The following is an 18,253-nucleotide window of genomic DNA, read 5'->3' as shown; positions in this document are numbered from 1 at the left end:
TCTATGATTCAATCCCAACACCCCCTGCTCTGCGTGTTGAAAAGGATTTCATGACATTATTTTAGGTTTTTTTTTTCTTGTCCCAAACTATTTTTTTTATCATGAACCGTTTAAAGATAAATTTGATCAACTTGGAAACACTTAAAATAGAGTGAAAATAATAAAACGTCTTTTAGTCACATTAAAAAAAAAGAGTAAATTCGTTGTTGCTCCATTATTGAATCCCAACCCCTCCCTGCTCTGAGTGTTGAAAATGATTTCACAACATTATTTTAGGTTTTTTTTCTTGTCCCAAACTATTTTTTTTTATCATGAACCGTTTAGAGAACAATGTTATCCCATGTGTCTGACAATAGATGTATGCGAATTCCTTTTCTTACATCTCCAATGTTTTAATAGACATTATAAACGTTTGATATGCTAGATTACTCTAAAAATAATGAACACGTAACAATGTAATGCATAATGTACTTTTAATGAAATAACGCCATGTAGAATATTAATACAAAAATATATTATGATACATTATTAATATCAATGATCAACTTTGGACATTTTGAATCTGTTCCATAAAATAGTTCACCATGTTCTCTCTTGATATTGTAGCTATTGTCTTCTCTTAACTCGTAATCGGTAGAATAATCATTATTCCATCTTGAGTCATGCACAATTTTTACTGGTGTGTCACCGACAGGTTCAATATACGTTTCATCTTTGCTATTATTTGATTCATCGACTGTTTGATTAATGGTAGTAACGTTTTCCGGCACTTTGTTTTTCATCAATTCATATTGATATTCCATAGTGATAGTTTCTAACAATGCCATTTTTATTGTTTTGTCAATTTCACTGTCTCTTATTACATTATTTTTACACAGGTAACAGTTTCGGCACGTAGCCAAGATATGGTTTATGATATTCGTAGAAGAATAGGCCTTTCTTTTATTGACCTTCCGTTGAATGCTAATAGCTAAAAGATGACGATTGGATGTATCAGTAGGTATTGTGTTACCTGCAACAGTAGCATGGAGTTGTCCTCTATCATCAACGATTATCTTTATGTTGGCATTCTCTTTGAGTGCAATCATCTCCGGAGATCTCAATCTTGCATATCCACCATTTGTACAACGGAATCTTTCCGGTATTCCAAAGAAATTGAATTCCTTACTGTCATGACAATGCATGCATATATTTCCAATAGTGCTACAACTTCTACTTGTTTCATAGTTTAGATACTTCACTTTGTTGGCCTTCAATGCTACAATAACATTGTCATGTGAACACAGTTTATTAAAATATTCCATCTTCATTTTTTTTTTAAAGATATGACTTATGTGTTTATCGTTCCACTGCGTAAAAAATACTGATTTAATGCATGCAATAAACTAGGTAGTGTCGATAACCGGCCATAGAGTACCAGTGGGAAAACCGCATCGTGTCTCTGAGAAATCATAGAGTACAATTGTTAGAACCGTAAGCATATTTTGTCATTTTAAGATACATACAAAAAAAAATAATAGAATTAAAAAATAAAGTTGAATAATTTCGAAGTTTAAAAAAAAATAGTAAGTTTTTATGAAAAAAAATTTTGAATTAGAATCATCAGTCCTCATCATTATGAGTATCCAAAACTGGACTTAAGTTTCACATTTGAACTAGAGAATTGTATTTTCCATAATTTTCTTACATGAAAGTTGAATGAAATTTCGGTATTGTGTATTCAAGAGGTGAAGAACTTTTTTATAATTTATGTTCTGATCGCGGGGAGCTGGGCACGGTTGAAGTTGTTTTCAAGTAAAAATATCCTTCCGCTCTTCCATGGAAAATTCCCACCTCAAGACAATCCCATTCCTGTCGACTTTTGGAGGGTGTTTCTCCATTTTTTCGATAATCAGGCAATTTCCTCAAGTTCATAGCTTTTGACTGGCAACACTAATGTTAATAGATCCTAAATCTTTTGGAAACAGCCTCTATTTTCTTTCCGTTTTGAAGTTTTGATGTTGCTCCTGACTTTCAATTTAAGACAATTGTTTTTATAGTTTAATTTCTGATCACGGGGGGGCCGGGCACGGTTGAAGTTGTTTTCACGTTAAAATACCCTCCATATCTTCTATGAAAAATTCTCCCCCCCCGAAAGACAATCCAATTCCTGTCGACTTTTGGAAGGTGTATCTTCATTTTTCGATAATCAGATAATTTTCTCAAACCCATAGCTTTTGACTGGCAGCACTAAAGTTAATGAATCCTAAATCATTTGGAAACAGCCTCTATTTTCTGTCCGTTTTTAAGTTTTGATGTTGCTCCTTACTTTCAGCTGAAGAAACTTTTTTTATAATTTAATTTTTGATCGCGGGGGGGGGCTGGGCACGGTTGAAGTTGTTTTTTCACGTAAAAATAGCCTCCTCCTAGTCTATGGAAAATGACCCCCTAAGGACAAATCTCATTCCTGTAAAATATTTGAAGGTGTTTCTTCATTTTTTCGATGACCAGTCAAATTTCTCACACCAATAGCTGTTGACTGGCAGCGCTAAAGTTAATGAATCCTAGATCTTTTGGAAACAGCCTCTATTTTCTGTCCGTTTTTAAGTTTTGATGTTGCTCCTTACTTTCAGTTGAAGAAACTTTTTTATATAATTTAATTTCTGATCACGGGGGGCTGGGCATGGTTGAAGTTGTTTTCACGTAAAAATACCCTCCACCTCTTCTATGGAAAATTCCCCCCTCAAGAAAATCCCAGTCCTGTCGACTTTTTGAAGATGTTTCTTCATTTTTCGATAATCAGACAATTTTTTCAAGCCCACAGCTTTTGACTGGCAACACTAAAGTTAATGAATCCTAAAGCTTTTGGAAACAACCTCTATTTTCTGTCCGTTTTTAAGTTTTGACGTTGCTCCTTACTTTCAGTTGAAGAAACTTTTTTTATAATTTAATTTCTGATCGCGGGGGGGCTGGGCACGGTTGAAGTTGTTTTCATGTAAGAATGCCCTCCACCTCTTCGATGGAAAATTCCCCCCTCAAGACAATCCCATTCCTGTCGACTTTTGGAAGGTGTTTCTTCAGTTTTCGATAATCAGACAATTTTCTAAAACCCATAGCTTTTGACTGGCAGAACTAAAGTTAATGAATCCTAAATCTTCTGAAAACAGCCTCTATTTTCTGTCAGTTTTTAGGTTTTGATGTTGCTCCTCACTTTCAGTTGAAGAAAATTTTTTTATAATTTAATTTCTAATCGCTGGGGGCTGGGCACGGTTGAAGTTGTTTTCACGTAAAAATACCCTCCACTTCTTCTATGGAAAATTCCCCCCTCAAGAAAATCCCATTCCTGTCGACTTTTGGAAGACGTTTCTTCATTTTTCGATAATCAGACCATTTTCTCAAACCCATAGCTTTTGACTGGCAAACACTAAAGTTAATGAATCCTAAAATCTGTTGGAAACAGCCTCTATTTTCTGTCCGTTTTTAAGTTTTGATGTTGCTCCTTACTTTCAGTTGAAGAAACTTTTTTTTATAATTTAATTTCTGATCGCGGGGGGCTGGGCACGGATGAAGTTGTTTTCACGTAAAAATACCCTCCATCTCTTCCATGGAAAATTCCCTCCTCAAGACAATCCCATTCCTGAGGTAAAAGTTTGAATCAAACACTTTTAGGATATCGAATGTCCTTACTGAAAAACTACCGTATTAAAAAAAAAATTAATTAAATTTATCATACGACCTAAATTATTTCATCAGATACGCCAGCACTCATAAATGATCCTTTTCAAATTATGCTAACAACATCGACGCTCAAGGTAGCAGTTTTAATCAGACAATTTTAGGATATCGAGTGTCCTTACTAAAAAACTATTGCATTAAAAAAAAAAAAATTAAATTTATAATACAACCTAAATCATTCACTAGTTTTATTTTGCATGATATTTCTAAAGCCAATTGAGATGAATAAATGTCTTCAAAGTCAAGGCTATAAGAAAAAAAAGTTCTGGATATTTTTTTGTCAGTTTGTAGTTTACGCTCTAATATCAATATCTCTAACGATTCTATTTGAACTTTCTCCAAAATGATCAGATTGGTCTCTAAAGTGTTCATGATAAAAAAAAATAGCGCACGCCAAGCTGGATGTGCTTTTCAAAAACTCATCTGGTCGAAAACATTTTTGTTGTAGTTAATGATTTCCAAATATGTAATAAAATTACGGAGAATACAATTTTCTGGTTCAAATCTGAATCTTTAGTCTATTTTAGGATCGAAAAATAAAACTATTCCTATAAAATATGAGCTAATAAGGGTTTTTTGAAAGGCTTAGATAAAAACACACAGAATGTGGCATCGTTCCATCTTGCCCCCTATCAATTCTGAGTTTTGGCTAGAATTAGACAAAGCCCGTTTTAATCACCAAGCTTTTGTTTTCAGATACGACACGTTGAAGTTTGGTTCCAAAAAAAGACCCCCAAATTGTAGGTTTCAGACAACACACACCTATGAGAGACTAGGAAACCTAGCTCCGAAAAGCCCAAATAGCATTCCAAACTATAGGTTTCAGACAACACACACCAACAAAAAGCTATGAAACCTAGCTCATAAAAGCATGAAATAGCAAACTACCCACCCCAAATTGTAGGTTTCAGAAAACACACACCTATGAGAGACTAAGAAACCTAGCTCTGAAAAGCCCAAATAATATCCCAAACTATAGGTTTCAGACAACACACACCTACAAAAGGCTATGAAACATAGCTCATAAAAGCTAGAAATAGCAAACTACCCACCCCAAATTGTAGGTTTCAGACAACACACACATATAAGAGGCTATGAAACCTAGCTCATGAAAAGCCTGAAATAGCAAACTACCCACCCCAAACTGTAGGTTTCAGACAACACACACCTACGAGAGGCTATGAAACATAGCTCATGAAAAGCTAGAAATAGCAAACCACCCACCCCAAATTGTAGGTTTCAGACAACACACACATATGAGAGGCTATGAAACCTAGCTCATGAAAAGCCCGAAATAGCAAACTACCCACCCCAAACTGTAGGTTTCAGACAACACACACCTATGAGAGACTAAGAAACGTAGCTCATGAAAAGCCAGAAAATAGCAAACCACCCACCCCAAATTGTAGGTTTCAGACAACACACAATTATGAGAGACTAAGAAACCTAGCTCTGAAAAGCCTAAATAGCATCCCAAACTATAGGTTTCAGACAACACACACCTACAAAAGGCTATGAAACATAGCTTATAAAAGCTAGAAATAGCAAACTACCCACCCCAAATTGTAGGTTTCAGACAACACACACCTATGAGAGACTAAGAAACCTAGCACTGAAAATCCCAAATAGCATCCCAAACTATAGGTTTCAGACAACACACATCTATAAAAGGTTATGAAACCTTATCTCATAAAAGCCAGAAATAGCGAACCACCCACCCCAAATTGTAGGTTTCATACAACACACACCTATGAGAGACTAAGAAACCTAGCTCTTAAAAGCCCAAATAGCATCCCAAACTATATGTTTCAGACAACACACGCCTAAAATAGTCTGTGAAACCTAGTTAATAAAAGCTAGAAATAGCAAACTACCCATCCCAAATTTACGTTTCATACAACACACACCTATGAGAGACTAAGAATCCTAGCTCTGAAAAGTACAAATAGCATCCCAAATCACAGATTTCAGATAACAAACACCTACACGATCGCAATGAATGGTACTTGTTATCAGAAAAAACGTCAATTGCCAAAAAATAAAAAAATAATAACACACGCCATGCTGAATGTGCTTTCAAAAACCCATCTGGTTGAAAACATGTTTGTTATCGTTAACCATTTCCAAAGATTGATATTGTTCCAATTTATAATAAATATCTCGTTTCTTTTTCAATGTTCACGTGTAAATACAGTGTCTCAGGCATGGCTTTTTCTTGCGCAATTCCAATGTATCTTTCATATTGTATACACTTTTGAGCATATTCTTGTAGGGTTCTTGTGTAATTCCATGTGTATTTCGGAGTGCCTATTAGCTTACTACTCATATAGTATTGGTTATTGGGAAGTATACAGTACAGACGTTTTCAGGGGAGATTTTTCCTGGTAGTGGGGGGGGGGGGGGTTGGGCAGGGACGTACGCAGGGGGGGGGCTCCGGCTCGCCCCCCCCCCCCCCGAAATCTAACGATTTTTTACATTTTCCCATAATTTTCTGATTTTTCTCACAGAATAATGGGTTTGAAGGATTTGCCCCCCCCCCCCGAAACAAATTGCCCCCCTCCCCCGAAACAAATTCCTGCGTACGTGCCTGGGGTCGGGGGTTATGTTGGAGGATCTTTCCATGAAGGAATTTTTCTTGGGGGAAGGAACATTGCTATGAAGGGGACGCCGGACTTCCCAGCATTATTTAAAAAAAGATCAGAAATTAAATATAAAAAAACAAGTTTTTCAACTGCAACAGCAGCAACATCAAAACTTTAAACGAACAGAAAATATTAAATATATGATTGGGTTCACCCCCTAGTCAATACCTCACTGTTTAAGCCAGAGATTTTTTAGTACTTTCATAAGAGCTATTTATTCTAATTAATGGCCTTTGTGATTAAGCGGTCATTTTTAAAGAATTGGAACAGAATTCGAACTTTTGCTTAAAGAGCAAGGTATTGACTAAGTGGCGAACCCCCTAATTTACGTATTAAAAATATATGAATATAGAAGTTCGTTACGCAAGTTAATTCGTAAGTTACCTATATTTATTACTAATAAAAACGTTCGTAAATAAAATGAAACAAGTTTCGAGAAAGCCATTTAACCAAATAAAAGTAAATTAATATGAAAATTTTGTTTTAATTATTCATGTACTGTGAGCCAAGATCAAAACCTACATTTATTCAAAAACGTTCAAAAATTAAATAAAAAAAACAAGTTTTTTTAACTGAAAGTAAGGAGCGACATTAAAACTTAAAACGAACAGAAATTATTCCGTATATGAAAGGGGCTGTCCCCTCCTCAAGGCCTTGCTCTGTACGCTAAAGTTTGACTTTCTCACAACTCTATTTTTTTTAAACAATAAAAAACTTTAGCGTAAAGAGCGAGGCGTTGAGGAGGGGACAGCCCCTTTCATATACGGAATAATTTCTGTTCGTTTTAAGTTTTAATGTCGCTCCTTACTTTGAGTTAAAAAAACTTGTTTTTTTTATTTAATTTATTTCAAGAGTGTTATCGTTACATTGAGGAATAGAGTAGATTCCTTATAAAATTAAAACCGTTTGGTCTGTAAAAACTGAACATAATTTAGTCAAACATTTTCTATTATATCTGCTTAGGTTGACTACAATTATGGAATAACTATAAAGAATTTCCTTTTTGCAATCAGCGAAGGCTTGAGCCTGGAAACATTAGGGCCGTTCTTTTGCACTAAGATCTTACATCTAAGATCTCACATCTTTCTACAAAGATTTCCGTTCTTTCAACTCATCTTTGTTCTAAGATCTTACAGCTCACTGATGTTAGGAAAAAGTGTAAAGGACGCCATTTTTCTGCCATATAGAACAAGGATGAGAGAATTTTGATGATATAATCATCATTGTTCTTAGACCGCTGATAGAGCAGAATGATGAAAGACGTTTGCAAAAGAACGCTATAAGATGTAAGATCTTAGTGCTAAGATTTCAATTTTAAGCGTTCTTTGTCAAAAGATGTAAGATCTTAGCACAAAGGTCAGTAAAAGAACGGCCCTATTTTAATGTTTTACTAAGAGTTTTAACTACTGGAAAGGAGAAACCGACGGTAAAGAGAAAGATTTGTAAACCAGAGGAGTCGTATTATTCAAGGAAAGATAGTTACTTTTTGATTGGCTCAGAGAAAATCGTATCTTATGGAAGGCCACAATCGAAACAGATAGAAAACCCCTCTTTAGTCCTGCCAATCAACAGCATATCACCTGCATAAGCTAGATAAGAGTATTTACTGAATCAAACATGTAAGTAGAAGTAATAGAAGAAAAAGCAGACAAAACACAAAGTCTGAATAGGGAGGTGGAAAGGATGGCGCTTTACCAGACCCTCTTTGCACTGGCATTTTACTTTCCGAGGCCTTTCTATTTATTTAATGCGCAAAAAAGAATTTGAATACCGGTAGAAGACATACTACTGAAATATTAATAACACGACTAAAATGGGAATGAAATGGCCTGAAAATGGTTAATGATGTAAAACGCCGTGGAGAGATCTAGAGTGCACAAATGTAGCTTAAATCTTTTCTTAGAAGCTTCTTGAAGTAAATCAGCTAAAATATGATGACCCTGATCTTATCCTGCTCCAACAAAAAAGCCAAAAGTTAATAAATGGGAGGTTAATAAATGTTAATAAAATAGAAGTTAATACATGAATTTTTATAGTAAAATATAATAATAATAATAAACTGCATTGTACTTAGCAATCCTGCAGCTAAATTAAAAAAAAAAATTCAATACAAGTATATGTTCTTTAAAGCTCATTAATGATTCGCATGCCTTTGCCCTCCGATACCATCTCATATGCCCAGCAAGGGATATAGCATCCTCTTGAGGGATACCATATAAGAATTAAAATGGCAAAACGTTTTGTAATATATTTGTTTCCCCTTTGGCAGTCCCTGAGCAATCAATTCTCTACAGAGTGCAACGGATTAAACGATACAGATGTATGTGCCATAGCTGAATCTGACACTGATAGTTCTGTAGCGACTGCTGGCAACCACAAATGGATCTTTTTTCTGGCTCATTTTCTTCATGGCATCGGTGCCTCACCCGTCTTTTCCCTTGGTATAACTTATTTGGATGAAAATCTTAATACACAGGATCAACCTTTTTATACAGGTAATCATTCAATAATATCTTGGATTTTTTTTTTTTTAGAAATAATGATAGTCTACACAGGTTTTGAGAATGACTAAGGACAATGATGTGTCATTTTATGTCAAGACCAATGCAACTCATTAAAGAAGCTTAAATTAGTCCATAATGTTTTGTCACTGTCTTACTTTTTTGTTGGAACTGACAAGTTCAAAAAAGTTGAGGAACTAAAATTCAAGGTTAGTAAAACTGTGGAAATACCGTCTTTTGACAACCTTAATACGCATAGTATCGGTTGATTTAGTCCAACATCCCCCTCAATAATTCCTGAAAGTTTCAACTTACCGTTCTCGGCCGTTCCTGAGATGTAACACATGCACCCTTTTGAAAACCTGAATGCATATAGTGGGTTTTAATTTATTTCAACATACCCGTCAACATTTTCTGAAAATTTCAACTTAATATCCTTGGCTGTTTCTGAAATATTGCAGATGTGTGACTTAGTCAACCTTGATGCTCATAGTGTCAAGACCGTATCCGGGGGGGGGGTAGGGGGTTTGAATTCCCCCTCGAAATGTTTGTCCAAATCGTAAAAAACGTAACAAAAATGAACATAAACAAATTTTTGATGCGTTTTTTATTTTTTTTTGTAACCCCCCCCCCAAAAAAAATTCTTTTTTAGCCCCCCCCCGCTAAAAAACATCCTGGATACGACCCTACATAGTGTGTCTTTCGATTTGGCTGTTTTTTCGCCTCAGCAATCCGTCAAAGACTCAACTGAATATCTTTAGCCGTTCCTAGGATATTTCATACATGGCATATTGATAACCTGGACACACATAATGTCTTATGCTTTAGTTCAATATCCCAAGAAAACTTCAGCTTAATGCTCTTAGCCGTTCCTAAGATATTGCACATATGTTTCTCTGAAAACCTAGATTTACATATCTTCTTTCGATTTCGTTCATCATCTCAATATTCTCTGAAAATTTCAACTTAATACCCTTAACTATTCCTGAGATATTGCAGATAAACCTTTTTGACAACCTGGATATACATAGGGTCTTTTGAGTTAGTTGTTTATCCCCATTAACATTCCTTCAAAGTTTCAACTTAATGCTCTTAGCTCAAGCCTTAGTTCAAGCCTAATTTTTCTGCTTTACTTACTCAATACCTATACCCGTTCCTGAGATTTTGGGCTTATGTCATCCGAGAAAGCATATTTACTGGGCCTTTTTACCATTTTGATAAAATGGTTGTCTTAAAATTTTGATAGAATGTCTTTGAAAATTACAGAATGCCGGCTAACAAAAAAGGACAAGAGTTTCCTTCCGATCACTTTTGACCCATAAAAAGGGCGCTAAAACTTTTAATTTCCATTTGAACGAGCCCCCACCAGAGTTTTTGCGATCTCCTTTCGTATGAATTGGTTCTGGAAAATAATAATAACAATAATTATAAATTGAAGGCTTATGGCTCTTTACTGCAGGCAATACTAGAACATTGCCTCTGATAAGCCCAAACCGTACCTATAGTTAAGAGCTGCAAAAGTCTTGCTTTGCATGTTGGAAGAAGATGAATATACCTGGGACGAGAAATACAACAAAAACAAGTAGGCGTATACCAAATTGGCTCAAAATCTAATTTTGGTTTCGATGGTAATCATGTTTTAAGGGCTAAGAAAATGATTTAGAGTTTTTAGCCATGAAAACAGTCTGACAAATTCACGTTCCTAATAAGTCATAGAAAACATTAATAGGAAATATTAAGTTGTATTAATATAAAAATATGATAGTAAAAGTCAAGTGAATTGACTTAATTTTTTTTTTATAAAAAAACGCTTTTTTTTAAATGAAAGTAAGGAGCGATGTTGCAGTAATTATAAGAGAGTAAACTTCCGTAACAAGGAAAAGCCAAAAAATTGAATTTGAGATAAGACTTGCATATAAATAATAAAGTGTTATTTCGTAGGGACTCTCCCCAAAAGAAAGTTTTGTTTGTTTGAATCCATACCGCCAAATTATTTTTCAGGCATTTTTTATGTATTCGTTGCTCTTGGTCCTGCAGTTGGTTATCTTCTCGGTAGTGAATTACTTCGAATTTTCGTCGATTATCCAGAGCCGTAAGTTTCCAAAATGCATTTGTTCAATATTAGTTTTAAGATTTCAGCAGTATTACACTTTTTTTCAGATCAACCAATTAGTGAAGCGTAAAAGCAGATTAAAAAAAGAGTCAATGGCAAAAATATCAAGTGACACTAAAAAATCAAAAATGAATAAGAAAAAACAGCAACAAAAATAAAAATGAAAGTTAAACAGGTCAAAAAACACTTAAAATGAATGGTCATTAAATAGTTTTACAATATGCCTGAACTTTTTCCAAATATTTATTTTATTATCACCTTGAGGTCATTACTTCTGTTTGATTTCAAGGATACCTCTGAAATCACACAGGCACTTCAATCAAACAGTTCGTGGTAACGAGCTGTAAGTAATGAGCGACCCGGCTCAATGGTAACCGAAACTCCAAAAAACGGAATTTTGATACCAATAGATACATCAAAAGAATCAAATTTTAATTTTGATTTCAAATATGTAAGTTTCATCAAGTTTAATCTTAGCCATAAGAAGTTACGCGCCTGAGAAAATTTGGCTGATTTTTTAAAAAAGGGGCAAAGACCCCTAATAGTAATAGAACCTTAATGAAAATCACACCATCATATTCAGCGCATCAGAGAACCCTACTGTAGAGGTTTCAAGCTCCTATCTACAAAAATGTGGAATTTTCCATTTTTTGCCAGAAGAAAGATCACGGATGCGTGTTTTTTTCCCCAGGGTTGATCGTATCGACCCAGTGGTCCTAGAATATCGTGAGAGGGCTAATTGGAACGGAAATTAAAAGTTCTAGTGCTCTTTTTAAGTGAGCAAAACAAGTGAAGGGCAACTAGGCCCCCTCCCACGTTCATTTTCTTCCTAAAGTCACTGGATCAAAATTTTGAGATAGCCATTTTGTTCAGCCTGGTCGAAAATATTTTAACTATGTCTTTTAGGATGACTTAATCCCTCGAAGCCCCCAGGGGAAGAGCTGAAAGTTATGAGCTTTACCCAATGTTAACATATAGTATTGGTTATTGAGAAGCATACAGACGTTTTCAGGGGGAATTTTTTCTGGTAGTAGGGGGGTGGGTGGGTCGGGGGTTATTTGGAAAGATCTTTACATGAAGGAAGTTTTCATGGGGGAAGGGACATTGCTATGAAGGGGTCGCCGGATTTCCCAGCCTTATTTAAAAAAAATCGGAAATTAAATATAAAAAAACAAGTTTTCCAACTGAAAATAAGGAGTAACATCAAAACTTAAAACGAACAGAAAATATTACGTGTATGATTGGGTTCATCTTCTAGTAAATACCTCACTCTTTAAGCAAACTATTTTTTATTATGCTCGAACCAGCCTTTTACTATAAATAGCTGCATTCGGGTGTCTGAGATCGTTTTTAAAGAATTTGAAGTGAAATTCAAACGGTAGCTTAAATAGTGAGGCCTTGTGTTAGGGGCGGGCCCCCTAATGCACGTATTAAAAATATATGAATATAGAAGATCGTTACGTAAGTTAATTCGTAAGTTACGTATATTTATTACTAATAAAAACGTTCGTAAATAAAATTAAACAAGTTTCGAGAAAGCCATTTAACCAAATAAAAATAAAATTAATATACAAATTTTGTTTTTATTATTCATGCACGATGAGCCAAAATCAAAACCTGCATTAATTCAAAAATGTTCAAAAATTAAATAAAAAAAGACAAGTTTTTTTAACTGAAAGTAAGGAACAACGTTAACACTTAAAAAGAACAGAAATTATTCCGTATATGAAAGGGGCTGTCCCCTCCTAAATGCCTCGCTCTTTACGCTAAAGTTTGACTCTGTCTCACAACTTTATTTTTTAAAACAAAAAAAAACGTTAGCGTAAAGAGCGAGGCGTTGAGGAGGGGCCAGCCCCTTTCATATACGGAATAATTTCTGTTCGTTCTAAGTTTTAACGTCGTTCCTTACTTTCAGTTAAAAAAAACTTGTTTTTTTTTATTTAATTATATTAAGGATTAATGTTTCGTCGTTAGTTTAGAATGCTTTTCATCTAGATCTTTGACCTTTGAGTTTTTTTTTGTTTCTTTTTGTTATTACCCGTTTTCATTTTTTTTTTATTCAATGAAAAGTCTAATGCCATTGCCTAATGTTGCTTTACTTAGATTAATTTAAAAAAGTCATGTCCAAAAAAAACTTTGAAGAAAAGTAAAGGGCCGTAATAAAACCTAAAACGAACAGAAATAAAGTCATATAATAATTCGAACATTAAACACACATAAATTACTATGGATGAATAAAACGAAGACAATAAAGAACATGAATTAAAATGAGAAATCACATCAAACAAAGAGATAACATATATTACTATAAATGGATATATAATTCCTTAAGCGAGTAGAAATTAAAATATATAATTAATTCAAAATAATTTGAACTGAAATTGTAACAAATAATAGTAGAGACATTAACCCCTGAAACCTTCTAAATTCCGGAGAAAGTGATTTTGTGCTTTACTGAAAACAACATGTGTTTCAGACGTCGGGTTTTTCTTTTGTTGTAGCCTCAAAAACAACACAATACAACAACAAATTAATATAACAACGCTAATCAATGTTAGGAACAAGAGCTACTACAAATATGAGTGTGACTGTCCAGCCCCCTTAAAATACTTTAAATGGTTTGAATAGTATTCGCTTATTACTGAAAAAGATATGTATTTTGAACATTGAAGTTTTCATTTGCCCAGACAGCTTCAGTAAAAAAATTTCCTTTAAGAAGAAAAATCAGGGTAATAGACATCACAGCAAAGAAAAAATTCTTATATTAACAAAACAGTGTGCCCATCAACTTAATTTACGGTACTTGTCTATTACATAATACACACTCGAGAAGTGAAGTTTGGTGATACCTGTCTATTATATAAAACACAGTCGAGAAGTGAAGTTTAGTGAAAATAAAATAGGATGGAAATAGAATAATTTATTACAAAAACTGTGAAGGTCATTTGTGAATTATTGAATTGGGAGCTTTGGCGTCGGCTGACCGTCTCAAAGACAAAGAAAAGCTCATTATTAACGTGATTCTTGAACCTAGTTCATTTTAGTTCATTATTAACGCGATTCTTAAGGACACCGGTTAGTTTTCTTTGACTAGTGATAGAACATAGTGTCTCACCGTGGATGTTCAAGAATCATTTCAGATTGTTGAAAGGGCTTCAACTTCAACACAACTGATCTGTAACAAGCGGGTTTGAAAGTTGACTCATTTGAAAGTGAACCACAAAAGTAATTTTCTCGACCTAGAAACCGGCACCTCTACCCAAAAATTAGAGAGCATATGGCGTTCAGCAAAGTGGAGGAAAAAACGGCACCGAGGTACATCCCACCATCATTTAGATCAAGGTACTGCCGGCCTTCTGCGGCAGTAAAAGCAGAAAGCCGAGTTTATTTTAACGCGATTCTTGAGGACATTTCTATATTCTGGGAGCATATTTCCAAGTTGTAGTTTTCATAATTTTGCTAATGAAGTATTTTATTTGCATCATATTTTTTTTCATTAGGTTAAATAGGTTTGGTTAGTTTAAAATGAATTTGTTCAGGTTACGTATTTAATATATGCTATGCTTTACCCCCACCTCTCCCTAATGTGCAAATATATAGCCCAAATTTGTTTCTAAACTATTATATTTTCATCATAATTTTGTTTTATTTCATTAGCATTCACCAAACTTCACTTCTCGAGTGTTTTTTATATAATAGACAAGTACCTAATTAAAAAGAAACTTTAGCTGTCAAAATTTTTTATTTTGGTTTGTTTTATTCACAAATTCAGAAACGCTATGCCGCTGATATAATACATTTGAAAGTTATGTGTTTAAAAGACAGAGATCATGGGAATAAATAACTTCTAAAACGACACAGGCTAATCATTTTTCACAATATGATGAAAATTCCCATTCGATCCTTATTTTATCAAACCGCTATACGAAATCGCATTTAATTACCTTAGAAATGACTTTTTCTCACTCTTTTTTTTTAAAGTTCTGTCTTTTTAATCTTAATAGGGATTTATTTTTACTTTTTATTGTTTTTATTTGCTGAGACCGCTGAGTAGAGGTATTGGGGAACATATTTGTATTTTTCCTTTTTTTTTTTTTTTTTACTGGGTCTTGAATCACCTTGTTTGTCTTTGTTGTTATGTATTCTCGTTTTTTACAGATTTTTTTTGTGCATATCAGATTAATGACACTAGATTGATAGTACAAAAATATAGTGATTTTAGTTCTTGAAAATCTCAGAATTGTTTCTATTTTTGACGTTAATTGATGAAAGAGTAACTCTTTAAAATCCACTTTGTCTTCTTCAAAGTTCAAATGTCACTCTGGCCTTTAGAAGGTTTAGCGGAGTGACAATCTACTCTAACTCGTGGTAATTTCTGTTCGCTTAGATTTTGAACGGATTATTCATTTAAATTTCTGCTAGTTTTAGGATTCATCTATTGATCAATAGCAATATATGTCATCTGATGTTTGATGTGACTATTTATTTTAATTTTGGCCTGTTTATTTCTTAATAGTAGCCTAATTTTGATGGTTTTAAGTTGGAATTATAATATGACTATTGGAATTTTGAATAATTAGTTCAATTATACTATTCAATCAGCAGTAGTTATGTGCAATACTTAAAAAAAAATAAAGATATGGACTGGATGGGTGGGGGGATTTTTTATTCATATGGGTTGAAAATCTGCATAATTTATGGCATTCTACAAGACGGAAGCCATTCTGAGCTTCATTTCGTAGACACCCTTGAACACACACGTGTCTCAATTTCCCAGTTCTATTTTGTTTTATTATTATTGGTATTATTTGTTGGATTATTTTGTCTGAATAAAAGCATGTCAAAAGTCCTGTTAATTATAAAAAAAGTCCATATTTTCTTAAAAAAATATATTGACGGAAGTCACGAATAAATACAATCAGATATAACCTATTTATTGTCCAGGCATTATGAGCTAGTTATTATTCATGAGCTATTATAAGCTATTTATTATCGCCCTTTTCTTTAGAAAGGTTATTTTGTAGTTTTAAGTAAGCTATTTATTACTGAGGCGGTTATAAGCTATTTATTATTCATATCTGAACTATTATGAGCTATTTATTATCGGTCTTTCCCCCGGAAGTGTTATTTTGTAGTTTTCAGTTTTCTTTTCGTTTATCTCCTATACTCCTCTGTGTCAGGGGTGGATCTAGAGAAAAATCTTGGAGGAGGCCCAATGTAACAAGGGCGCCGATGAGAAAAATCTTGGGGGGGGGGGAGGGGGCAATGTGACAAAGGTGCCAATAATTGACCAATTTGACAAATTTATCCTAAGAAAAGAAAAAAGAACAGGATCCGCCAGTGCTCTGTGTACATTTGTGCATGTACAGAGAGCATAGATAAATTATTATTAATATTATTTGTTGTCTTTATTTTGTTATAATGGAGAATCCTATGGCCTTGTGTACATGCTCTGGAATTTTCAAGCGGGTTAGCAAAAAGGAAAAATCCAATTTCTGGTGTTATAAACTGATACAATTAAACTTGCTTTTGAATTGTGTTGCCCTCATTAAAGTTCTCTTGGTCCTGTAAACTTGCACTGAAAGTTTCCTTTTGATCAGACAGAAAATAAAGTTTTGCCCAACTTGAGGCATAAACAAGACGCAATTAAAAAAAAAAATACTATAGCTTCTTAGGTTTTATTTGCTCGGTGTATACGCTCAGTAAGCTGCATCCGATAGGAGGCAAAACAAACAAAGGTCTTGTTTAGCAATATGAATAAAAAAATCCCTTACAAAAAAAAATCATTTTAGTGTGGCCCCCCGTCCCCGTTGACATGCTCTATAAGTTTGAGCCAATTGTAGAAAACGGAATTTGCGGGCCACTTTCAGACGTCCCGTATCGACATAACCAAACTTGTAAATGCTTTATTTTATTTGAGGTCTATCAGAGAAACAAATTTTAGAGCAGTTTTCGGATGTCACTAATCGATATAGCCAAAACTAGATTCAAATTTTTGTCTTTATGATTTTTTTTTCTGTAAATAAATTGTGTCTCAAGTATTTACAGTATTTCCTTTGTATTAGCAATTGGGGATTAGGACTGTCTGTAAGAAACAAATCCTGTTGATTTAGATTTGATAAACTCTTCTGCTAGATGTCCTGATGAAAATTTAACAGCTCTCCTCTTTCTTCTTCTCAAATACTCGGACAATGTTTCCGGACAATCTTCATCTAAAAGACCCAAACGGACCAACAAGGATATTCACTCTTATTTTCTACTAAGTTTAATTCAGTTCCCCTTACCTTTTGCTAGATAATACCTTTTGCTAGATTTCCTGAAGACCAGAGTTTCTGGACCCCTCCCTCTTCCTACCTAGGCAAGGTTAGGTGTAGATTCCTAAAATGTAAAACAAAATGCTTGCTCTAACTTTATACCAAGTTTGGTTGAGATCCGACTATCTATTTTGGTACTTGTCCTGATGACCAAAGTTTAGGCTCCCACGCTTGTAGAGGTTATATTTTGTCCTTGCGCCCTAAAAGTAAAACTAAGACGTTGTATTGTAAAGTTGCCCCTACTTATCAGGGCTAAGAATTTGGTAGCGTGTTGTTACTGAGGCGTGTTGGTAAGAATCGGTTATTTTTAAAAAGTTTTTTTATTCAGTATTTCAAGGCCTTGCGTTCTCTTTGTTTGATACCCAAAACTGGTCTAAATTTAGTCTTCAAATATTTATCACGGGCTCAAAAGTCGTTCGATTCTTGGACAAAGAAGTGTCACTACAAGATTTATGACTAGTTACGCAAAGTGAAGTTATTTTCAAATTCAAGCTAATTTGAAATTGTTGCTATATTTCTGATCTATTGAAGCAAAAGGGAATTCCAAGCTTTACTAAAATTTAGTTACCAAATTACACAAAATTAAGGCCTACTTACAATATATTCCTTCCTATCAAGTTTGTTTGAATTATGACAGCACCCTCCGTTTGATGTACAAATGATGAGGTTCTGGAGAACCTTTCTGTCTAGATTTAAGTCTGTTCATTGCTCAAATGTTTCCCTTTTACAATTTTTTTTCTAAAAGTAACCAATAGCAGTATTTAGATTAAGGAAAAAATCTTTGATTTTTTTTTTATAGAATTTCCAAAGTAGTCGCTTCCTGTAAATGCTTGAGTTTATTTTTGACTCTTTTGCAAACCATTTGTCTCTCATTGTATATAGCAGAATATTGCTTCTGAAATACTTTATTTTAGCATAGTTTAGTCAGCATATTGTATAATTTTCTGTTTACTGTAATATGATAGTAGT

At 34.2% G+C, this 18,253-nt stretch overlaps 1 protein-coding gene across 1 annotated transcript in view; it reads left to right on the top strand.

The window, feature by feature from the left end:
- The window catches only part of LOC148948513 (solute carrier organic anion transporter family member 4A1-like), a 193,796-nt gene that overhangs the window by 134,477 nt on the left and 41,066 nt on the right, over nucleotides 1–18,253 (top strand). Inside the window, exons 4-5 of the mRNA XM_089094440.1 lie at nucleotides 8,626–8,851; nucleotides 10,859–10,949. Of these exons, the coding sequence (XP_088950566.1) occupies nucleotides 8,626–8,851; nucleotides 10,859–10,949 (317 nt within the window). The remainder of the gene's footprint in view (nucleotides 1–8,625; nucleotides 8,852–10,858; nucleotides 10,950–18,253) is intronic.

This window comes from Artemia sp. Qi Xiang Cuo, chromosome 9 (assembly GCF_049724085.1).
Source record: "Artemia sp. Qi Xiang Cuo chromosome 9, ASM4972408v1, whole genome shotgun sequence".
Classification (NCBI taxonomy): domain Eukaryota; kingdom Metazoa; phylum Arthropoda; class Branchiopoda; order Anostraca; family Artemiidae; genus Artemia; species Artemia sp. Qi Xiang Cuo.
The sequence above is the reverse complement of the archived record's forward strand: the minus strand, read 5'-3'. Positions and strand labels throughout refer to the sequence as shown.